We start from the raw sequence: 24,986 nt of genomic DNA, 5'->3' as shown, positions 1-24,986 counted from the left end.
TGTGGGGGTGGTGGGAGACATGAGTGGGGGCCTGGTGGAGGGTGCCCCTGGTGGCTGGGGTGTGGGGGTGGTGGGAGACATGAGTTGGACATGGGTGGGGGCCTGCTGGCAGGTGCCCCACAGTGCTGGGGGCTGGGGGTGGTGGGTGACATGAGTGGGGGCCTGGTGGAGGCTGCCCCTGCACTGCTGGGGTGTGGGGGTGGTGGGAGACATGAGTTGGACATGGGTGGGGGCCTGCTGGCAGGTGCCCCACAGTGCTGGGGGGTGGGGGTGGTGGGTGACATGAGTGGGGGCCTGGTGGAGGGTGCCCCTGCACTGCTGGGGTGTGGGGGTGGTGGGAGACATGAGTTGGACATGGGTGGGGGCCTGCTGGCAGGTGCCCCACAGTGCTGGGAGGTGGGGGTGGTGGGTGACATGAGTGGGGGCCTGGTGGAGGCTGCCCCTGCACTGCTGGGGTGTGGGGGTGGTGGGTGACATGAGTGGGGGCCTGGTGGAGGGTGACCCTGCACTGCTGGGGTGTGGGGGTGGTGGGAGACATGAGTGGGGGCCTGGTGGAGGGTGACCCTGCACTGCTGGGGTGTGGGGGTGGTGGGAGACATGAGTGGGGGCCTGGTGGACGGTGCCCCTGCACTGCTGGGGTGTGGGGGTGGTGGGAGACATGAGTGGGGGCCTGGTGGAGGGTGCCCCTGGTGGCTGGGGTGTGGGGGTGGTGGGAGACATGAGTGGGGGCCTGGTGGAGGTGCCCCTGGTGGCTGGGGGGTGGGGGTGGTGGGTGACATGAGTGGGGGCCTGGTGGAGGGTGCCCCTGGTGGCTGGGGTGTGGGGGTGGTGGGAGACATGAGTGGGGGCCTGGTGGAGGGTGCCCCTGCACTGCTGGGGTGTGGGGGTGGTGGGAGACATGAGTGGGGGCCTGGTGGAGGGTGCCCCTGGTGGCTGGGGTGTTGGGGTGGTGGGAGACATGAGTTGGACATGGGTGGGGGCCTGCTGGCAGGTGCCCCACAGTGCTGGGGGGTGGGGGTGGTGGGTGACATGAGTGGGGGCCTGGTGGAGGCTGCCCCTGCACTGCTGGGGTGTGGGGGTGGTGGGAGACATGAGTTGGACATGGGTGGGGGCCTGCTGGCAGGTGCCCCACAGTGCTGGGGGGTGGGGGTGGTGGGTGACATGAGTGGGGGCCTGGTGGAGGCTGCCCCTGCACTGCTGGGGTGTGGGGGTGGTGGGAGACATGAGTTGGACATGGGTGGGGGCCTGCTGGCAGGTGCCCCACAGTGCTGGGGGGTGGGGGTGGTGGGTGACATGAGTGGGGGCCTGGTGGAGGCTGCCCCTGCACTGCTGGGGTGTGGGGGTGGTGGGAGACATGAGTGGGGGCCTGGTGGAGGGTGACCCTGCACTGCTGGGGTGTGGGGGTGGTGGGAGACATGAGTGGGGGCCTGGTGGAGGGTGCCCCTGGTGGCTGGGGGGTGGGGGTGGTGGGTGACATGAGTGGGGGCCTGGTGGAGGGTGCCCCTGGTGGCTGGGGTGTGGGGGTGGTGGGAGACACGAGTGGGGGCCTGGTGGAGGGTGCCCCTGGTGGCTGGGGGGTGGGGGTGGTGGGTGACATGAGTGGGGGCCTGGTGGAGGGTGCCCCTGCACTGCTGGGGTGTGGGGGTGGTGGGAGACATGAGTAGGGGCCTGGTGGAGGGTGCCCCTGGTGGCTGGGGGGTGGGGGTGGTGGGTGACATGAGTGGGGGCCTGGTGGAGGGTGCCCCTGCACTGCTGGGGTGTGGGGGTGGTGGGAGACATGAGTGGGGGCCTGGTGGAGGGTGCCCCTGGTGGCTGGGGTGTGGGGGTGGTGGGAGACATGAGTTGGACATGGGTGGGGGCCTGCTGGCAGGTGCCCCACAGTGCTGGGGGGTGGGGGTGGTGGGTGACATGAGTGGGGGCCTGGTGGAGGCTGCCCCTGCACTGCTGGGGTGTGGGGGTGGTGGGAGACATGAGTTGGACATGGGTGGGGGCCTGCTGGCAGGTGCCCCACAGTGCTGGGGGGTGGGGGTGGTGGGTGACATGAGTGGGGGCCTGGTGGAGGCTGCCCCTGCACTGCTGGGGTGTGGGGGTGGTGGGAGACATGAGTGGGGGCCTGGTGGAGGGTGACCCTGCACTGCTGGGGTGTGGGGGTGGTGGGAGACATGAGTGGGGGCCTGGTGGAGGGTGCCCCTGGTGGCTGGGGGGTGGGGGTGGTGGGTGACATGAGTGGGGGCCTGGTGGAGGCTGCCCCTGCACTGCTGGGGTGTGGGGGTGGTGGGAGACATGAGTGGGGGCCTGGTGGAGGGTGACCCTGCACTGCTGGGGTGTGGGGGTGGTGGAAGACAGGAGTGGGGGCCTGGTGGAGGGTGCCCCTGCACTGCTGGGGTGTGGGGGTGGTGGAAGACATGTGAGTGGGGGCCTGGTGGAGGGTGCCCCTGGTGGCTGGGGTGTGGGGGTGGTGGGAGACATGAGTTGGACATGGGTGGGGGCCTGCTGGCAGGTGCCCCACAGTGCTGGGGGGTGGGGGTGCAAGGGGACATGAGTTGGTGTTCATTAGTTCAAGGAGACATGTGCCTTTGCTGGTGTCAGGCTTTCTCAAATCTGATGTTGTCCCCGGAAGCTGCTGAACCCCCGCAGTCCCCTTTGGATGCTAACCTCTTAACTGGTATCAAACAGTTCAGTTGAGAGCACCCCCAAGGGAAAGGGGGAAAATGGGACAAAATAATAAACTTCAGGTTTTGCTCAGCTTCTTTATCTGTCAACCTGTTGGTGAAAATAACAACAAATTCACTTTAGTCACTAACCTTTGAATTCCTTGGCTCTGACTTCTCGTTATAATATTAAGTAAATAAACACGCCACCATACCTGATTATCCTCTGTGAATAACTTAGAGGACGTGTGTGTGAATTCAAATGAAGAAAACAGAAAAATAGAGTCTCAGATGCTCTTACTAATTTCTTCAATTCGGTTGTGAAAAAGCTGCTAATCTCTCTCAGTTTAATGAGTTAATCTTCAAGCAGTTCCAATGTCATTTACCCAAACAACCCGCTGGAAATATTATACATGTAGTTTGTATTGATGATTTCTAGCTGCTTCAATACCAATTCCAAAAATGACACTCTGGCTATTCAAGTTAAAATGGTTTGTTTCCTGAATATATAAAAGTGTTCATTAATTGGATCTTTTGCTGGCAAAGATGATCGCTCATAAAAGAAGCGTTCTTTTAACCAGACTATGCGCATGCGTGAAGATATTGTTTACTCCTTCTAAAATGGAAGCGCACAAAAACAAGGAAATGAGTTCAAAAATGAAACTGGCATGGGCGCATGCGTAAATGAATAGTATTCCACTCTTCTTAATATGAAGTGTTCAAACAGGAAGGAGAAAGTCCTCAGTTCCGGACACTAATCCTTGAAGAGGCAGCCCAGTGATGATCACGCGCCAGGTTAGAATGTTAGTAAATTAAACATAACGCTTCAGAGTCGCATGGCTACCACACTGTCACTTGCGCAGACAGTGTAAGATTTCTAACGCTAGTCCGACGCTAATAAAAGCACTGTTACCAAAAAAGGGTACAATACTCAATATTTTATACGGCCGAAAAAACACACGACGCTAAAATGATAAACAGACCTCCACACTCCAACTAGCCAATTGCAAAAAAATGTGACGCAGTTCAGTAAATTTAAATACAGTTCTAGAAGTTCAAAAATAGATTCATGAAAGAACGAAATGAACTACTATTTTAACAAAAACTAATAAAAACAGGAACAAGTTAATTAATGGAATTAATATTTAACTCCTGCTTGAAAATCACAAAGATCCATAAAAGATAATGAATTCACTTAGCTTGCTTCTTTCTTTCACCGGAACGTTTTCTAAGTTTCTTCTTAAATCTCCAACACTTTCCAGAACCAAAATAACTAATTTTAGGCACAAGGGCCTAACTAAAGTTTTCTAAATCTTAAGAGCTTCAAACATAGGACCTTCCAGCTGGGCTTCTGACAATGAAAGGCGGTTTAGAATGTTCCAACAATGCCTTTCTGTTACTTCTGACCAATCACTGATCCTTTTGGAAGTCTCCATTTTGACTTGGGAAGCTCTCCACACTCTGCACAGAAAGTTAAGGCCCAAACCATACTTTATGTTAATCATATCCTCATTCTACCACATTCAACCAAATCCCACGAAACCTGACAGTACCCCCCCCTTAATGCCCTGTCCCAGGGCCAACTTTAGAAGGATACTTTCTATGAAATTTTGAGACTAATTGTGGTGCATGCACATTCACCTCGTCTTCCCATGTACGTTCCTCAGGTCCGAAACCTTCCCAGTCTATTAAATATTGTAGTTTCCCTCTTAACCTCCTGGAATCTACAATTCTTTTCACCACAAACTCTTCGGATGAATTCTCTAACTGAACTGGTGAAGGTGGATGTACAACTCTAGTCCCCGGAATCACAGGTTTTAATAGACTAATGTGAAAAGTTGGATGTATTTTCAAGGAAGTAGGTAGTTTTAACCGTACTGACACTGGATTGATTATCTTTTCTACTTTAAATGGACCTACAAAACGTGGAGTAAATTTGTTTTTGCCCTTAATTCTCAAATGTCTCGTCGAAAGCCAAACCAAGTCACCAACCTTATATTTAGGACCCAACCTCCTTTTTTGATCTGCAAATCTTTTGTACTTCTGTTTACTATCGAAAAGTACCCTTTTTGCTCTTTCCAAATTTTTTCTCATAGTTTTTAATCGAACCTCAACTCCAGGATTTTCTGACTCTTCAGTAATTTCAAAACTTAAAAACCGTGGGTGAAAACCTCTTCCAAGATAAAATGGAGACATGTTAGTTGAATCTTTAGCACAATTATTATAAGCAAATTCGGCAAGCCAAATCAAATCCACCCATTCTTCCCCTGCCTGTAGATAACACCTCAAATACTTCTCCAGTTCTTGATTTACTCTTTCTACTTGTCCATTGGTCTCGGGATGATAACCTGATGATAAACTGACTTCCACACCCAAATCCTTACAAAAAACCCTCCAAAATCTAGAAATAAATTGAGGACCTCTATCTGAGATAATTTGATTAGGCAGACCATGCAGTCTAACTATTTCTCGCAAAAAGACTTTGGCCAAATTGTCTGCAGTAACCTCTCCCTCCATTGGAACAAAGTGAGCCTCTTTTGACAAGAGGTCCACCACAACTAGAATAGATGTACAACCCTTGTCACAAGGAAGATCTGTAATGAAGTCCAGGGAAATTGTATGCCAAGGACGAGGTGGAATAGGCAACGGCTCCAACAACCCGACTGGTTTTCCGGTTTGACTCTTCATTTGAGCGCAAATAGCACAAGTTTTTACAAAATTTAAGATGTCCTGACGCATTTTTTCCCACCAGAAGCTCCTCCTGACCAATTCTAGCGTCTTTCTAAAACCTGGGTGTCCGGACAGCATAGATTCATGACAGTCTCTTATTACTCTCTCTCTCAATTCCAAAATAGGTAAGTAAAGTTTATTTTCAAAGAACGGCAATCCTTTCTCAATTTTTCGAACCGGATCCTTTCGGACCCATTCCTCCATTTGTGCAATTGACATGGACTTTCGAACTTCTTCCTCAACATCCTCAATTTTCTGTATTCCGGCAGAAATAAAACAGCATGGATCGATAATGGATATCATCTCCTTTTCTGATTCCATCTCACTTCCAGGAAATTGACGTGATAAAGCATCAGCCTTTCCATTAAGCCTACCTGGCTTAAATGTCACTACAAAATCGTAATCAGCAAAGAACAATGACCATCTTAACTGCCTTGGTGTGAGAGTCTTGGCTGATTTCAGAAAAAGCAAATTTCTATGGTCTGTTAACACAGTCACTGTATGTCTTGCTCCTTTTAAAAAATGCCTCCACTCTTCAAAAGCAAACTTGATTGCCAATAATTCTCGATCTGAGATCGTATAATTTTGTTCTGCCATAGAGAATTTTTTAGAATAGTAAGCCACTGGATGAAGTTGTCCGGTCTCTCGATGTCTCTGAGAAAGAACAGCCCCCATGGCAAGATTCGATGCATCCGCTTCTACATAAAAAGGCTGAGATGGATCTGGATGAATTAAAATAGGGGCCGAACTGAACCTTTTCTTTAATTCTTGAAATGCCTCCTCTGCCTCTGTCGACCACACAAATTTGGCACCTTTCTTTAAAAGTTTTGTTATGGGAGTAATCAATCGAGAAAATCCTTCAATAAATCTTCTATAAAAATTCGCAAAACCTAAAAAGCTTTGAATTTCTTTTACTTTCGTTGGTGTTGGCCAATCCGTGATGGCTTGAACTTTGTTCGGATTCATCTCCAATCCCTTGGGAGAAACAATGTATCCTAAAAATTCCACTGAATTAGTATGAAACTGAGATTTTTCTAATTTAGCAAACAAATGATTCTCTTTGAGTCTTTGTAGAACCTTTCCCACATGAATTTTATGCGACTCTAAATCCTGAGAATAAATCAAAATATCATCAATGTATACTACTACGAATATATCTAAAAAATCTCTTAAAATTTCATCCATAAAGAATTGAAAGGCAGCTGGAGCATTGCATAAACCAAAAGGCATCACCAAGTACTCATAAAGCCCAAATCGGGTTTTGAATGCCGTCTTCCACTCATCACCCTCCTGGACTCTCACCAGATGATAGGCACCACGTAAATCTAGTTTGGAAAAAATTGTGGCTCCCTGGACCTGATTCAAGATTTCCGAAATTAGAGGGAGAGGATACTTGTTTTTGATTGTAATTCTATTCACAGCTCTATAATCAATGCATGTTCTGAGAGACCCATCTGTCTTTGGTACAAAAAATAATGGAGATGCGGCTGGAGATTGAGAATGACGAATAAAACCTTTAGCCAAATTTTCTGCAAGGTACTCTTTAAGATAATCATTCTCCTTTTCAGTTAATCCATACACTCGACTACTTGGTAAAACCGCCCCGGGCTCCAAATCAATTTTACAGTCAAAACTCCTATGTGGAGGTAATTCTCCTGCCTCCTTTTCATCAAACACCTCCTTGTACCCTTGATAACACTCCGGAAGATGTCCTAACACCGCTCCTATATTATGTCCTGTAATACCTGCATCAGTCAGAAAAGAGGAAACTAAACCTTGTGTTTCTTCCCTCCCAGGATTACCTTTCAAAAGGCAATTTTCTAAACAGAAACTAGACTGTAATTCTACCACTCGTCTACTCCAATCAATGTGAGGATTATGCAAGGTTAGCCATGGCATGCCTAAAATTATTTTCAAAATTGGTGTATAAATTAAATCAAATGAGATTTCTTCTCTATGACCTCCAAGTAATTCCATAACCAAGACACCAGTTTCATGAGTTATAGGACCTGATGAAAGAGAAGTTCCATCTACAGCCCGAACTTGTTCCACAACTTCCTTCCTCACTAGTGGTATTCCCAATGCCTTAGCTACTCCCCAATCCATAAAGTTCCCGGTGGCTCCTGAATCAATCACTACCGGTCCATACCCTTTCTTTTCCTCCTTCAAATACAAGGATACATTTACAGTTATATGTGGAACCGCTGACTGAACTGTATTTGCAACCTGCTGTGCTTTTCCTCCGGCTGATGAAAATTTTTTGGGTGTAAAGGGACAATTTCCTAAAAAATGACCGCCCCTACCACAATATAAACACAAATTATTCTCACGCCTCCTAGTTTTTTCCTCTTTTGATAAAGGACCTTTTATTCTAATTTGTTGATCATTCACCCTTGGTTTCACTTCTTTACTACCCACCTCAAGCTTTGAACGCTCTCCTCTAATGACTGACCTCACCTCCCCCTGAGTACAACGACGCCTTTCTGCTTTCCTTTCACTTATACGATAGTCCAACTGAACTACTAAATCAATCAATTCCTCACAAGAAGAAGGGCGTTGGACTACACTGGACAAGGCATCCTTCAACTCCTCCTTGAGGCCTCTATAAAAAAGAGAAGACCTCTTCTCTGCTGGCCACTGGGATTCTAAAACCAAAGACCTAAACTGTGTGATATATGTAACCAAGTCTCTGTTTCCTTGACGCAAATCTAATAATTCACCATCAATTTCTAAGGACAGTTGTCTTTTATCAAACATTTTCTTAAATTCTTCCATAAAAAGAGAAACATTTTTTAAAGATAAACTCTTCTGCCTGACCAATAAACCTGCCCAAGTAGAAGCCTCTCCAGATAAATAAGACATCATAAAAGTAACTTTGGAAGCATCAGAAGGAAATAGTTCGGGCCTACTAAGAAAGTGCAACTCACATTGGGTTACAAATGTCTGAAATTTACTTGAATCTCCGTAGTAACGCTCTGGAGCTGCCAAAGGTACTGGCATAACTAATGCCCTAAAACCTCCCTCTGCCCCATCACCTCTACCCACACCTCTCTCCTCACCAACCCTTACCAATTCCGGGGGAAATTCTTCTCTCCCAATTCCCTGCGTCTGTGCCATCTTTTCACTTAACTCATCTACTCGTTGTCCTAATTTTTTATTCTCTTGATATGCCACCTTTAATTCTTCCTGTAATTCCCTCACTAAAACACTTAACGCTTCCATTGAGAACTCGGGGTTCATGACAGCTTAGGAGGACTATTTTTTCTGGCCTTTCATACTGTCAGGCTTTCTCAAATCTGATGTTGTCCCCGGAAGCTGCTGAACCCCCGCAGTCCCCTTTGGATGCTAACCTCTTAACTGGTATCAAACAGTTCAGTTGAGAGCACCCCCAAGGGAAAGGGGGAAAATGGGACAAAATAATAAACTTCAGGTTTTGCTCAGCTTCTTTATCTGTCAACCTGTTGGTGAAAATAACAACAAATTCACTTTAGTCACTAACCTTTGAATTCCTTGGCTCTGACTTCTCGTTATAATATTAAGTAAATAAACACGCCACCATACCTGATTATCCTCTGTGAATAACTTAGAGGACGTGTGTGTGAATTCAAATGAAGAAAACAGAAAAATAGAGTCTCAGATGCTCTTACTAATTTCTTCAATTCGGTTGTGAAAAAGCTGCTAATCTCTCTCAGTTTAATGAGTTAATCTTCAAGCAGTTCCAATGTCATTTACCCAAACAACCCGCTGGAAATATTATACATGTAGTTTGTATTGATGATTTCTAGCTGCTTCAATACCAATTCCAAAAATGACACTCTGGCTATTCAAGTTAAAATGGTTTGTTTCCTGAATATATAAAAGTGTTCATTAATTGGATCTTTTGCTGGCAAAGATGATCGCTCATAAAAGAAGCGTTCTTTTAACCAGACTATGCGCATGCGTGAAGATATTGTTTACTCCTTCTAAAATGGAAGCGCACAAAAACAAGGAAATGAGTTCAAAAATGAAACTGGCATGGGCGCATGCGTAAATGAATAGTATTCCACTCTTCTTAATATGAAGTGTTCAAACAGGAAGGAGAAAGTCCTCAGTTCCGGACACTAATCCTTGAAGAGGCAGCCCAGTGATGATCACGCGCCAGGTTAGAATGTTAGTAAATTAAACATAACGCTTCAGAGTCGCATGGCTACCACAGTGTCACTTGCGCAGACAGTGTAAGATTTCTAACGCTAGTCCGACGCTAATAAAAGCACTGTTACCAAAAAAGGGTACAATACTCAATATTTTATACGGCCGAAAAAACACACGACGCTAAAATGATAAACAGACCTCCACACTCCAACTAGCCAATTGCAAAAAAATGTGACGCAGTTCAGTAAATTTAAATACAGTTCTAGAAGTTCAAAAATAGATTCATGAAAGAACGAAATGAACTACTATTTTAACAAAAACTAATAAAAACAGGAACAAGTTAATTAATGGAATTAATATTTAACTCCTGCTTGAAAATCACAAAGATCCATAAAAGATAATGAATTCACTTAGCTTGCTTCTTTCTTTCACCGGAACGTTTTCTAAGTTTCTTCTTAAATCTCCAACACTTTCCAGAACCAAAATAACTAATTTTAGGCACAAGGGCCTAACTAAAGTTTTCTAAATCTTAAGAGCTTCAAACATAGGACCTTCCAGCTGGGCTTCTGACAATGAAAGGCGGTTTAGAATGTTCCAACAATGCCTTTCTGTTACTTCTGACCAATCACTGATCCTTTTGGAAGTCTCCATTTTGACTTGGGAAGCTCTCCACACTCTGCACAGAAAGTTAAGGCCCAAACCATACTTTATGTTAATCATATCCTCATTCTACCACATTCAACCAAATCCCACGAAACCTGACAGCTGGGGGGCATGCCCATGTTGGGTGGGCTGCCTGCGGGACATGACCAGGGATGCAGGGTAGTCCCCTGTGGTGTGGGCTGCCTGCAGGGGCCGTGGAGGGTGTACAGGGTACACCTGGGAGGACCCACACTGTCAAATCACATGTGGAACTTCCCGCGCACCCCTGAAATACACGCGCCCAGGCTATTCGCGTGTGGAACTTCCCGCGCACCCCTGAAATACACGCGCCCAGGCTATTCGCGTGTGGAACTTCCCGCGCACCCCTGAAATACACGCACCCAGGCTATTCGCGTGTGGAACTCCCCGCGCACCCCTGAAATACACGCGCACCCAGGCTATTCGCGTGTGGAACTTTCCGCGCACCCCTGAAATACACGCGCCCAGGCTATTCGCGTGTGGAACTTCCCGCGCACCCCTGAAATACACGCGCCCAGGCTATTCGCGTGTGGAACTTCCCGCGCACCCCTGTAATACACGCGCCCAGGCTATTCGCGTGTGGAACTTCCCGCGCACCCCTGAAATACACGCGCCCAGGCTATTCGCGTGTGGAACTTCCCGCGCACCCCTGAAATACACGCGCCCAGGCTATTCGCGTGTGGAACTTCCCGCGCACCCCTGGAATACACGTAGCCCGCTCCCCCAGGCCCGATCGCGTGAGGAACTTCACGCGAACCCCTGTAATACACGCGCCCAGGCTATTCGCGTGTGGAACTTCCCGCGCACCCCTGTAATACACGCGCCCAGGCTATTCGCGTGTGGAACTTCCCGCGCACCCCTGAAATAAACGCACCCAGGTTATTCGCGTGTGGAACTCCCCGCGCACCCCTGAAATACACGCGCCCCCCAGGCTATTCGCGTGTGGAACTTCCCGCGCACCCCTGAAATACACGCGCCCAGGCTATTCGCGTGTGGAACTTCCCGCGCACCCCTGAAATACACGCGCCCAGGCTATTCGCGTGTGGAACTTCCCGCGCACCCCTGAAATACACGCGCCCAGGCTATTCGCGTGTGGAACTTCCCGCGCACCCCTGGAATACACGTAGCCCGCTCCCCCAGGCCCGATCGCGTGAGGAACTTCACGCGAACCCCTGTAATACACGTAGCCCGCTCCCCCAGGCCCGATCGCGTGAGGAACTTCACGCGAACCCCTGTAATACACGTAGCCCGCTCCCCCAGGCCTGAAATACACGTAGCACGCTCCCCCAGGCCCGATCGCGTGAGTGACTTCACGCGAACCCCTGTAATACACGTAGCCCGCTCCCCCAGACCCGATCGCGTGTGAAACTTCACGCGAACCCCTGAAATACACGTAGCACGCTCCCCCAGGCCCGATCGCGTGAGAAACTTCACGCGAACCCCTGAAATACACGTAGCCCGCTCCCACAGGCCCGATCGCGTGAATAACTTCACGCGAACCCCTGTGATGCACGTACCCTGCTGAAATCGCGTGTTAGACTTCCCGCGCACCCCGGTATACACGCACACGTATTTTTTGTCAGCGGGTTTCCGTGTTTGTGGGTACCCCTTTGCACGTCATTTTTCCTGGAGGGCCACAGTATGGGACATTCATCATGGCAGTATATAGGTGCTATTTGTTGGCGCACCTTTTGGCGCACATTTCTTACAGCCGCAGAGACGCTACCGCCTGCTTTCTTGTGGCGGTCGTGTTTGTGCCTGTGCGCTGGTTTGAGCGTGCGCTTTTTTCCCCTATTCTATTCCATGAATACGTGTTGTAGGCGAGCGTGTGGGCGCTCCGCGCACTTGTGCCCTGTACTTCCCCCGTGACGTCCACGTTTTGGCAAGTTGTTCCCCATTCCGAGTGTTACGCCCGTGTTCCGCCTACTTTTGTTGCGTGCGCCGCGCTATGTGCGAATTTCGCTGTGGCCTGTGCGATTTTCGCTGTGACCTGGCGCACGCTGTTAGATGGCCTGTGCGCCAACGTGCGCCGCGCACTTTTTTATCGCACATACGCTGGTTTTTCTCGCGCACGGCCTTCCATGAATCGACGTGCGCTGCTTTTCGTGCGATTTTCGCAATTGCACTGCGATTTTCGCAATTGCACTGCGATTTTCGCTATTCCACTGCGATTTGCACGTTTTTGCCCACTTGCGCCGCGCTAATTATTCCATGAATCGGCCTGTAAGAGTTGGGGATCTACAAACCACTGGGATAGCTTACTAAAGTCTTACTGCCAGTAGGACTTTAGGAAAACTCCCCTAACAGGGGGGCACTCCCAGACTGTACCCATCTTCGTGAAACCCCTCATTATACCACATAGAGGGGAAAGGGCATGGGAGCGCATTGGGAAAATCCATCAGGACTGTGGAGAAAGGGGGTTCCAGCAATCGACTTTACCGCCATAAAGGGTGGCTACGACCCACCATGCCCTGTTATATAGCTAAGAAAAAGCACCTCCTCTGGACATTTGACATGTCTCCTGGGTGCCTCTGGATGCTCCTGCAATGGGAATGTGCTGGACAAGCAAAAGAGATTCCCTCCTTTCTATAGGGAATTCCCTTGTGAATGAAGGGCACACCTCTTCGAAGATGCGTGGCACATTTCTCACAAAGGTAATGCCTGTGTATTAGATGGCAATGATAGAACTATACATCTGTGATAGGAAACTGCATGTCGAGTGCTAAAAATAGGCGGGGAAAGTTAACTGAACTGCTCACGCCCAGGTAAAGGGAGTTAGCGTAGTTTAGGTGGGAGAGGGCTATGGTCATGGTTGCTGTGACTCTGTGAGGGTAGGAGAGGTGAGGGAAGCTGGGTCTGAGAATGAGAAGGTGTATTTATATTTTCTTTATTTGTAGCGCGGCCAGGCCCAGAGGCATCAGTGCGCGAGAACTTACAGAACAGTTACATAAATATACAGTCAAGCGTGAGCTTGGATGTAAACAGTTACAGAACAGTTACATAAATATACAGTCGAGCGTGAGCTTGCATCAAGCTGTAAACAGTTACAAGTACATACAGTAATAAGTGAACTTGGACAAAGTGTTACATAATCATACAATATTAAGCAAGTTATTAAGGCAGCATGAGTTAAGCAAGGCATAATTTACAATAAGGTAGTGGAGCCCGAGATCTGTAGCTGGAGACAGGGAGCTCTAAGGCCATAGCAGAAATCAAGAGAATAAATCAGATTTGAGCGAAGAGCCATGATTTAGTTTTCTGCTTGAAGGAGTTGAATGAGGGTTCAGATCTGATGGCAGTAGGGAGAGAGTTCCAGAGCTTGGAAGCCAAGACAGGGAAGCTCACACACCCAGCTTTTTGATGTTTAAATCTGGGCAAGGATGGGCTGTGGTCCTGAGCAATTCTTTGAGGCCGGGTAGATGTGTGGAGAGAAAGGCGGTTGGATAACTAAAGGGGGGCCTTGTTGGCCAGGCACTTGTGAGTTAGGGCAAGTGTTTTCAATGAGATTCTTTGTTTGACAGGGAGCCAATGTAGATTGGTTCTGAATTCGGAAATATGTTGGTTTCCGGGAATGTTTAATGCCGCTCTGATGGCATTATTCTGAGTAGTTTGCAATTTGGTGAAGTTAGACTGGCCGGTCCCCAAATAAAGGGCACTACAATAGTCTATCTTAGACATGATGAGGGTTCTAGCTAAAGTGATGCTATTTGGTGTGGACAGAAAAGGTCTGCAAGCTGAAATAAGTTTACAGGTATATGCCGACGCTGACCTGACCGCGTTAGTTTGTCTCGTCAGGGACAGTGTAGAGTCAAGATAAATACCTAGTGTTTTGGTATCCTTAGAGACCTTGATGACGTTGCTGTCAATGATGAAAGACTGATAGGATCGATCTAGTTTATTAAGACGTTGAGTAGATCCCAGGATGAGAAGCTCCGTCTTGTCATCATTAAGGCAAAGTTCATGTTGGGCCATCCAAGCCTGGATGACCAGATATACGTCATTCAGTGCTTTAGTGTCATCTATGTGGTCACCTGTGATGGGGATGAGTATCTGGGTGTCATCCGCATACTTAAAGTAGGAGACACCCAGATAATCAAGAACATCAAAGAGTGGTTTAGTGAACACATTGTAAAGTGTAGGTGACACGAAAGAACCTTGCAGGACTCCACAGTGAATCGGAGCAGGGTCAGAAGCAGCTGATGGGGAAAAGACAATAATGGATCTGTTACTAAGAAAATAACTGATCCACGCAGTGGCTGAGTCAGAGAAGTGGGCGACAGATAGGAGGTGCTGGCACAAGATTTGGTGGTTGACCAAATCAAAGGCAGCAGAAAGATCTAGAAGTAATAACAGGGCTAGTTTCCTGTTGTCTTTCAGGACTTCAATTTGTGTTTTCAGATCTATCAAAGCTGTTTCAGTCCCATGCCTAGGACGGAAGCCAGACTGTCTTAGACCAAGGAGGTTGTTAGATTCCAGATGGTCTTGATTCTGCAGGTAGGCTGCACAATCTAGTATTTTGAGCATGAAAGGGACGGTGGTGATAGGTCTGTAGTTGGTTGGTATGCTCGGGTCTAAGGATGGTTTTTTAAGCAATGGGATAACCCATGCATCCTTAAGATTGTCTGGAACAATACCTGTTTTAAAGAGTTAATAAAGGCAGTGATAAAAGGGGCAAGGGCATGAGCGGATTCCTTAATAATGGGGGCAGGGCAAGAATCGCCTTGGCAATTAGAGGGTTTGAATATGTTGATAATGTCTTCCACTTTGGCAATAGTGAGTGGGGAGAAGACAAAAGTTTGAGATTAGGTGGGACCACAGGAGCAGCCCTTAATGGAATGGTCTGACGATTATCCAACTGCAGACAGCTTTGTTTGTCTTTGATTTTGGATTGGAGGGATGAGATTTTATTCAGTAATGCCGTCTGGATATTTGCAGACCATTTGCTGTCTTTAATACAAGTGTCGGGAGGCGTGGCAGGCGATTCAAGTTCCTTTAGGATCTTGAATAATTATTTTGTGTTTGAATCTGCTTGCATGATACGATTGTTATGACTCCTTTTTTTTAAAACTTCTTTTTATTAGTTTTAGAACAGAGAGAATAACAAAAAAATTCCAAACTCCCCACCCCCTCCCCCACCTCCCCCCAAGGCAGCTTCGATTTATTTGTTGGCAGAAAATGTCATAGTTCAGATAGCCCAGAGCGCCTCGCGTAAATAATACCCTCATTACGCCTCCCCCATCCCCTACCCCCTCCCCCGCATCAGGTTCCACCTTATCCATAATCCAACACGTCCATCTTTCCTTCAACAGCGCTCACCCCAAGTCCAGTAGTCGTAGGCGCTGAGGACGCCAACCAATTCGAAAATCGTCTTTTAGAAAGCGCAGGGTTTCCTACCAGTGTCCTGCAAAGGACTGCAGCTTATTGTCTTTTGCATATGTGGCCCATTCAAGAGACACAATGTCCCAGATTTTCCGTAACCAATCCTGAAAAAGAGGGACCTCCCCACTTCTCCATCTCTGAGCTATCACTGTCATGGCAGCCAGGACAAGGATTACTCTCGCCTTCTCTCGAGATTTAGGCTCCCCTACCCCAGTGCTCCTCCCCACTCCCAGTAAAATCTCCTCTGGGGACCGCTGCTTCCTGGCCCATATGCTTGCTCCTGAGCCCTCTGCACCTCCGACCAAAAGGGTTTAATGCATGGGCACGTCCACCAAATATGCTGTGCCGTACCCTCCATCCCACACCCTCTTCAGCACTCCCCTGGGGTAGCAGGGAATATCTTCCTAAGCCTGACTGGAGTGTAGTGCCACCCAAACAGAATCTTGTACCACATTTCCTGGATCTGAGAGGCTTTCGCCAACTTGGGAATTACCCGCCACAGAAGTTCCCATTCCTCCCGCTCAATTGTCCTACCCAGCATCTGATCCCATCTTCGCATATACGTCCATGGGGCCCTATCCGGGGTTTCGTCTAATAGTCTGTATAGATTGGATATATGGCCCCTGGATCCATCGTTCGAGAGAAGAAACCTCTCAAACCTCATTTTCCCCCTGGTGGCCGCCATCTTATTTATGGGATGCATAACCCAGTGGCGCAATTGCGCATACCGGACCCTCTCCCCCCTCCCCCACCCCATACTCCTTTTTACAGTCCTCGAAAGAGAGTATCTTCCCACCTCGGAACATATCTCCCAGCCATCTGCAGCCTCCCTCCTCCCATTGCTGAAAATCCCCTTCTTCCATTCCCGGGGTAAACTCTCCATTGCGGAACAGGGGTGTGAAGGGCGAGCGGAATGTCGCGTTTCCCTTGCTTTTAACTAATTTATCCCAATTCCTAACCATCAGACTGGTAATGGCGCTCTCATATATATGACCAGGTCTTAGCTGCTTCGGGAGCCATAGAACCTCCGCGAGACTGCGATGTGCCACCGCCCTATCCATTGCCACCCATTGCTTGTTTTGTGTGACTTCCCCCCTCCTGTAGCCAATCCCTGACCACCCTTAACTGCGTCGCCTCGTAATACCGTTGAATGTTCGGCAGTGCTAGACCTCCTTCACACCTGGGAGCCAGCAATATTTGCTTACTAACCCGTGGCTTTTTCCCAGCCCACAGGAAATTTTTAGTGAGCAATCCCAATTTCTTTAAAAAATCCTGTGGAACTACCTGAGGAATTGCCTGAAAAAGATACAGAAGGCGGGGTAGTGTCACCATTTCAACCGTCGCCACCCTACCAAATTATGTGATCGGGAGATTCCTCCACCTGTGAAAATCCCCTTCGATGCTCTTTAGTAACGGAGGGTAATTAGCCCTATACCAGCCTGTCAGCCTTGGTGTGATTTTCACCCCAAGATACCTAATTCCATTCGGGCTCCATATATGACTCCTTTTTAGCCAGGAAGATGGCTTCTTTATAGTTAAGGGGGGCTAGGATGAGACCGTCCTTCTGGGCATCTGAAGGATGGCTTTTCCATCGAGTTTCAGCGCAGCATTTGGCTTTGCGGAGCACTCTTAGCTGTGGTGTAAACCATGAGTTAAGATGCGCATGTGGTTTAGGCTTCCTTTGTTTAATGGGGGCGATTGAGTTTAGGGCTGAGAGCATCGCACGGTTGTATGTGTCCGCTAGGATTGTAGGATCAGAACAGGAGTGTGTGACCTTGTTGGGGGAGGGGAGTAAAAGAGGGAGTAATTTCTCTCTAGTTATTTCCCTTTTATTTCTGGTGGGAAGGGCCGGCGCAATAGTTGGCGGAGGGCGGTAGGCTGCTTCAATGTTAAAGGTAATGATATGGTGGTCTGACCATAAGCAAGGTGCATTAGAGAGTACTCTAATGTTACAGTTAGTATCTGCTAGCCAGTCAAGTGTCCTCCCTTTAATGTCGGTGGGTTCTCGGATATGATGGGTGAATCCAAGGTCTGTTAATGAATTGGCAAGGTCAGTAGCGGTGGGGTCATTTGGGTCATGGAGTCCCAAATTGAAGTCACCTAAGAGAATGATTTGCGAGTTAGTTTTATATTTCTCTAGTAGTAATGCGGAAATCGCGTCAGCAAAGGATGATGCTGGGCCAGGTGGTCTATAGATAAGGTGTAGGGTGGCAGTTTGGTTTGGCGTTAGTGGTAACTTGACCGGGAGTAGTTCTGCGGACTCGATGTTGACAATAGGTACAGCTCTTAGGGCGAGTGAGGTTTTATGAATGAAGGCAACTCCACCTCCTCTGGATTGTGCGGTGTTGCGATCACAGCGAGTGATGCTGTACTCTGGTGGTATGGCTAGAGACAGTGCGGGTCCAGAGGCCGCATGTAACCATGTCTCAGATATAGCAATAAAGTCAACCTCTTGGGGCGTGATAAGGTCAGCAATGTCTAGAGCATGGGCAGGGAGAGATCTGGCGTTGATGAGGGCGCCCTTAATACACGCCATCACCATCACCACACACACACCATCATACACATATTATGACCCTGCCTCTCTCTGACTCACAACACTCAAATATGTAATGTCACAGGATTGATGAATGACTGCACCAGGCATGTATGGAAAACAGCTAAATCTCAACAATAGCGGTAGAAGCACAATGGTGTGATAGAACATCTGCCACCTCCACCGCCATCCTACAGATTGGGTTGCACTGCAGGGAATTCATGGGAGGTCGGACTGCCATGGCCAGAAACCCGAACCAAGCTAGGCAGGGTTCCCCTATTCAACATCACACGGAGGCAATCAAGAACCAACTCTGCATCGCCACAGAAAGGAACAGGGGGATGGGCAGGTATTGTGCAAATATGAACCATAGGATGGGCAGCCCTTGGTAAACGTACCTCCATAAAATGATCAGAAAGCATTTTACATTGGGACAGACTCGCCACGTGTCCTGCCTAGAAGAACCTGTAGTTGCAACCCGTGCACCTCCTGTGGCGAATAGTTGGAGCATAGACTGTCGCTGCTGCTGCTAACTGTTTTTATCATTGCTGCAAGAGCCAACAGAAGAGGCCAAGTACCTGAGCAGGTACCCTAACAATCAAGCGCCATCAATGGAGGTAAGGGACCTATAATACACCACTCCACTGGGCGCAGCATGACTATCCACAGCCACACACCTCCGTATACTGCAAGTACTTGTCATGATCTCTCCTTCCAAAAGGTCAGGGTTTTCCCAACTCCCTTGGAAGCAGATCCATAACCCAGGTTCCGAGTGCCAACCAGTCCCAATTGGGACCTTTTGAACCCAGTCCTGGCGCCAGTGGCACCAGGCTCATAAATATGCCCAGTCCCAGCGCTGGAAGCGCCGGGCTCATAATGCTTGGGTGGACTTACCTGCAGCAGACCATGCTGCTTACTTGCCTGCCAGTTGAGCCTCTGATCCTCTTCTGTTTGGAACTACTTTTCCTGTTGGGTGGGGCAGGAGCCACTCCCTAGATTCAGAACACTGGAACTCTTCTGGAAAGCAGGAACTCTTTTCTTACCTAGGCGTGGCTGTGGAAGGAGACACCTAAGCACTACAGGAGGCTATTTAAACCACACCCGATGGATGAATCTTGCTTTGCGTTATTCTGCATCCTCTGCAGCAGAACGCTCATCGTGTCTTCTGCATCTGATCCTGGGCCTAAGGAAAAAGGCTTACCATCCTGAATCCAGTCTTCAGCAACACCTATAAAGACAAGAAAGAACAGGTTAGCATTACGGTCTTCAGTGACAGCTCTTCACTTACCTGGTCCATCGGCTGTCACCAACGCCTCGCGCTGCATTCCGGCATCTGAAAGACAAAGGCTTACCTACTCTTCGTGCGCTCCGGAGGTCTTCACACTGCATTCCGGCATCTGAAAGACAAAAGCTTACCAACTCTTTGCACGCTCCGGAGGCCTTCGGCGCTGCATCCCGCATCTGAAAGATAAAACAAGGTGCGTTTAAAGACATTGGGGAACTTTAATACTCACGTGCCATTACTCCTTTCCACATCTAACCCAGTGGGTATTCCGGCACCCTGCAGCCGCTCCGAACTTGTACCTGCAAAATAAAAAGACAGTTAGAGCGCATCGTGAAGCAGGCAACAAGCGCTTACTTACGTGCTTCCAGGCGCTTCTATTCATCACACGGGCTCCATCTTCAACTCACTTCAGCCCGTCATCCGCCATCGCCGGAACCCTGCAAAACAAGAGACATCATTACTAAAGACTTTAAAGACATTAGAATTACTCGAAACTTACCGTTCGTGCAGTAAACGACGGACAGCAGTCCTCTGAAGTCAAGAGGCCTGCTCCCCTTATCCAGTGAAGAAACTGGTTACAGCACCCTGCCCCGAGGCAGATGGAGAGCACAGCGTTCACTTACCTAAGGTGAGAGCGTTAACCTTTGGGGTTCTACAGGAGAAGAGAAAGGGAAGAAGAGAGAGACATTCAATAACCCAGTTCCTTAATCCCATATTTTCTATCTGCAGACATCTTACCCTTCGAGTCAGACATACAGTGCACAGAGGTCCAGCCCAAAGAGCCAGCCGTGTGTTACACATCACCTTTGAAGATACGGTATACGCCCAGTCAAGACCGGCGCCTCTACGGGAATCAGGTGAGCGTTACAGTACTACGACAAAACGCGGTTGTGCGGTTCACATAAATTCTCCGTCTACTTACACCAGACTACGCCTCAACACCTCTGGCCGCAAAATGCAGCATTGACCTATGACAAATACGGCCACGCTGAACATATTCTCTAGCACTGACGCCTCCCCCCCTCCTCTCAGCACCCATCCACATGCCTGACCCCATGGATTGCTTCTCTACTGGAGCCTGGCCAGCCCTCTTAAGCCTTTGTGTGCCAAATGCACACATGCATCCTTATCATACTCCTTGACCTCCAACACTCTGTACTTCGGTCCTCCGAGGGCCTTCCTACTAACAGCACATTGAAGCTATAATAATGGTAAAATGGTGCTGTACAAATGACAAGTACAATACAGTACAACCATTTACAAGCCTGGCATGCTAGTGTCTGTCCCAACGGCTCCTTAGTGCTGGACATAAACACAGGAAAAAAATCAAGTACATAATTGCAACTCATAACATGACAAAGCCTACAGTACTTTTGAAAGTAAAACAATATTTCAAATACATTTTTACATAGATAATATTAGAAATCATGTGCAGAGCACCCGTGTATACAGTTGATCACACCTATGTTTTTTGGGTAAGGGGGAACGCAGAAGGCAGTGGCCAAATACTGAAGTTTCTTTTTCGCACAATTCCTAACCACAAGCCAGAGCTTGACATTTTCACCTTTACAATCACCTTGGATAGTGAAATTGGATTCACAAGGATGAACATAGCTTTCTTTATCTCATTCATAACATCAAAGAAACGCGCACGTTTAAACCTAATTGGATCCCCATAACTTCCAATGTACTCAATTTTTTACAACTAAACAACATAGATTCATGTGTTAATGGATTTAATTTAACAAATCTGCAAATGTACTTTACATTGGAATCACAATAAGGCTGTTGAAATCTAGAAGATGTGAACTATTGTAAGCTATTTATAAGCATGAGCAATACATCACAGCCATTACCCATGCACTGACTAGAAGCGCACTTGAATAAGCCCAACACATTTATCAGGTTGTTTGGAATCAAACAAGCAATTTTGGCCCAAAGAGGTGGCAATGGATCTCTGTTACTTCAGCAAAGAAAGTGTCAATGGATCCATAAGCTTATAGCAGTGATTCATTGCCTGAATCAGGAATCTGAAAAACACATCTTGTATTTATTTGGTGTGACCAACATAATGTCCCGGACAGAAGCACTATACATAAGGTCAGGACTAGCAATCCAATTTCTGGGTGCTTCTCAGTTATTGGGCTGTGGATCTAACATGAACCATGTGGTGGTGGACAAAGGTTGAAAACATAGACAGTTTGGTAAGTTGCATGCATCACGCTAGAATTCCTTATTCAAAATAATATACAGGTGGGGATGGGTTTACAATTCAATGGGGGGGGGATATGGCAGTAGATCTCTAGTGAAGAGTCAAGAGATCTGATCTGCTTCTTTAGTTCATAGTGGAAAGCAAGAATATGGTGATCTTGGTAGAGAGCAGGGTGTCATAACATGCAGAATCCGGAAGCTCGACACCATAATTATACATGCTCCTGGAACTTCGATGCAGAACTCTGCAAAAGGCATTCTGTCATTCTTCTCTATAACAATGCAACAGACAGCCTTAGACCTTAATGGTGTTCATGCTCACAAGCACGTTCATTGTTATGCTGGTTTTCTATTTACATTTTTATTTCATTTCGGCTTGCAGAAAGACATCCTGTAGGGCATTTTGCAGTTATTCATAACGACCATATTTACAGCCAAGCCCATTCAACAATCCCACCCCATATTGATGATTGTCTGACCATATTCATATTGCTGGCAGGCCTCCCAAGAATACCACGATTAAACCTTGTGCTCTTAAACATTTCCTTGCCGGATTGTTTCTCAAGAAATGAATATTTTCCAGACTCATCACTCTGTTTAGCTTCTTCCACCGCTGATGAAGAGTAGGACTCTCGGGCCCCCAGTACCCTTAAAGGAGCAGGCCTCAATGTGCCTATAGCTGTGCCCTCACAGATTAAGTATTTTAGAATGAGCTTGGAAAGCCTCCAACACTGCAGCCCAAGGAGAAGGGATATGTCTTCCTCCTATCACCATCAGTACATTTTAAAACCCCCAGACTAGAAGCTCTACTGAATCGGGCACTCTCAAGTCACGTGTTTTACAATGCCCTATACCTTTTTCAACTCGAGCATTTCTTATCCGACAAAGGGTACTTCTATAATTATTATTTACAGAACATATGAAAAACTATTTTATTGATGAAAGGGGTGGACTGGCTTATGGCAAACTCTTTACATTTCCTGGATGGCCTCTGCGCCCTGGGCCTCTTTTGTGTGGTATTTCCACATTTTCTCATAGCAAAAGGATTGGTCTTGTTGAAAAAGTGTGATATGGGGCCACTTTGAGAATTATTTCCAGGGCCTCTTTTGGTTCCCAGTCCACCCCTGATCGTTGGGACCAATGAGGCCAGGAGGACAGCTCGGAGACAACGCGCTCGCCTTGGGAACGCGACGATGTCCTGCAGCATGTGTTCAATCCCTGGGCCGGTGCTTAGAAGCAGGAGGGATATCCAGCATTATAGGCGTTCTAAATCACCAATAATAATGAGTCCATCAGCACGGAGACTACCTATAGGGTGACGGTTGTTTCCCAGTGTCTGTCCTGACATGACAGTCAGAGAAACGGTCATGACTGTGCCAGCTACACTCAAACTAACCCGGCCTACATGATCGATGAGTAAAACTTGTGTTCTGCTGTGGGTAAGAACAACTCAACAAATACTGTATTGTCTTGTGCGCTTATTGTGAAAAGACTTAGTAAAAAGCATGCCTGGCTGCTGTCAGGAGGGCAATGGGATCACGGGGGTGGGAGGGGAGTATTCCTTCCCACCAGACCAGGAAGCCAATCTGGGGACACCAACTCCCTCCCCCCCCGCACCCTCCTATATACCCGTGATGAGAAACAGCCCCATCCCTACACATCAACAGTGGCACATGAACGTCCCAACATGGTAATTTATATAATTTGATATGTGTATGCAACTATTATCATTGCTCTGGCTTTTCCTCATAAAAAACTATATCCAGGGGTCAAGTCCTAAAAAAACAAAGTAGGGGGACTCATTAACATACCAATTGAATGTGGTGTCAGCAGAAAATGATCCAGATGTCCTCTGAAAAAAAGTGGGGGGACCTCTGAAACAAGTGGGGGGGGGACTCCGCCCACCCGCGTGTACCCTGGACTTGAGCCCTGACTATAGCGTTCAGTCTCTATAAATCCATGTGCTACAGATGACCCTGGTGAACCGTATGTTGTGCTAGACTAGAGTAAGGTCTCTGGAGTATATGACACCCTGGGCTGAGGCGCTGTCACGCTGCACGGCTTGTGTGCCTATAACCTTAAGCTAGCATCCTGCTGAATCGAGTGTCGCACTTTTGCCTGCGATTCCCCCATCCGCGTGTGTGCTTTGAATATGTGGGAGGTGATTTAAAAAGCATCAGAGCAGAAAGTGGCACGTGGCAATGGCTGCCTCGAGGGCTTCGCGCTTCTTTTTATAGTGCTGCCAAGCTTGAGCACCCTCGGTACATTTCCATGGTAACTGCTTTGCTAACAGTAGTGCTCGCCCTTTGGGTTCGATACTAACTCATGTTCCTGTCTCTGCAATGTTTCTCATGTTCTAACTAGGACAAAAGTATAGCATAGTGCCCTCGTTTAATAATGAGCACGTGCTGTCTGCAGGCTTTGAAATTGACACCCCAGATCATTTCGGACGAACCTGTCTACACGCGGCTGCCGCTGGAGGGTGAGTACATTCATACTTGCAGTGCTGTCTGAGTGGGTGGGGGAGGGGTCATGGACTGATGTGTTGTCTCTTCTCCTCATCTTCTGTCTATCTGCTGCCGGCACCTGCCTCCAGGGTGGAGGCCTCTTTGGCTAGATGTCCCCATGTCTTGGTGTTTTTGTAAAATTGATTCGGATAAGTGGCACTATTGTACTAGTAGATATCTGGAGCAGTAGGCATCCTCCATAGATACTGTATCCAAGAGACATCCAGGCAGTCCTTAAGATATTAAGGGGAGGACCCACTGGTGGCCATCAACCCAGGTCACATCCTTTCAGCAGTCTCTCTCGGAACCCCTGGGCAAGGCAATCTCATTTATACACGCGCATTCCACCCACAACATCATTCACTCTCAAGTCACACACTCCGCATTCAGCCACACAGCCTGGACATAGAAAGACAGACACAACAGGTAGTAGGGGTTCTACCTTGGGGCCATTAGGCTCAGTAAGAGCATGGGCAATTGTGTGAGAAATGAAATCTCTGGATTTTGCTAATGTGCCCCTTCTTTGGCTCGTGGCAACACTCGCCGTCTTCGGCGGGCACCTTTGCTAATCGTCCCATTCTGAAGAATCGCCCTACCATTTTGGTGTAACTGGAAACCGATCCCAACTCTATCCAGTCAGGGCAAGCAGCCCCATGAAGAACCCTTCTGGCTCAAACCAATTTACCACGGGAAACCATGCAACAGGCAAATAGCATTCAATTTTCTACGCAAAGCTCCCGCTTCATTGGATTTGTGAGTGGCACTCTCCATGAAAGGTGGCGTCACTATACCAGGGCGTATGAACTTCATCCCATGTGTTTTCCCTACTATGTGTGGCATTCCTTCGGAAAGGTTAACATTGTTGGATGACGAAA

General features: G+C 47.9%; 1 protein-coding gene across 4 annotated transcripts in view; it reads left to right on the top strand.

Annotated features, from left to right (window-relative positions):
• ANKRD44 (ankyrin repeat domain 44) overlaps window positions 1–24,986 on the top strand; it is a 1,456,106-nt gene that overhangs the window by 682,103 nt on the left and 749,017 nt on the right. For all 4 annotated transcript variants that reach the window (XM_069615728.1, XM_069615729.1, XM_069615727.1 and 1 more), the window contains exon 12: window positions 23,969–24,086. In XM_069615728.1, the coding sequence (XP_069471829.1) occupies window positions 23,969–24,086 (118 nt within the window). The remainder of the gene's footprint in view (window positions 1–23,968; window positions 24,087–24,986) is intronic.

This window comes from Ambystoma mexicanum, chromosome 9 (genome assembly GCF_040938575.1).
Source record: "Ambystoma mexicanum isolate Mex_15411 chromosome 9, UKY_AmexF1_1, whole genome shotgun sequence".
Lineage (NCBI taxonomy): Eukaryota > Metazoa > Chordata > Amphibia > Caudata > Ambystomatidae > Ambystoma > Ambystoma mexicanum.
Note: the sequence above shows the minus strand (reverse complement) of the source record. Positions and strands in the feature narration are given on the sequence as shown.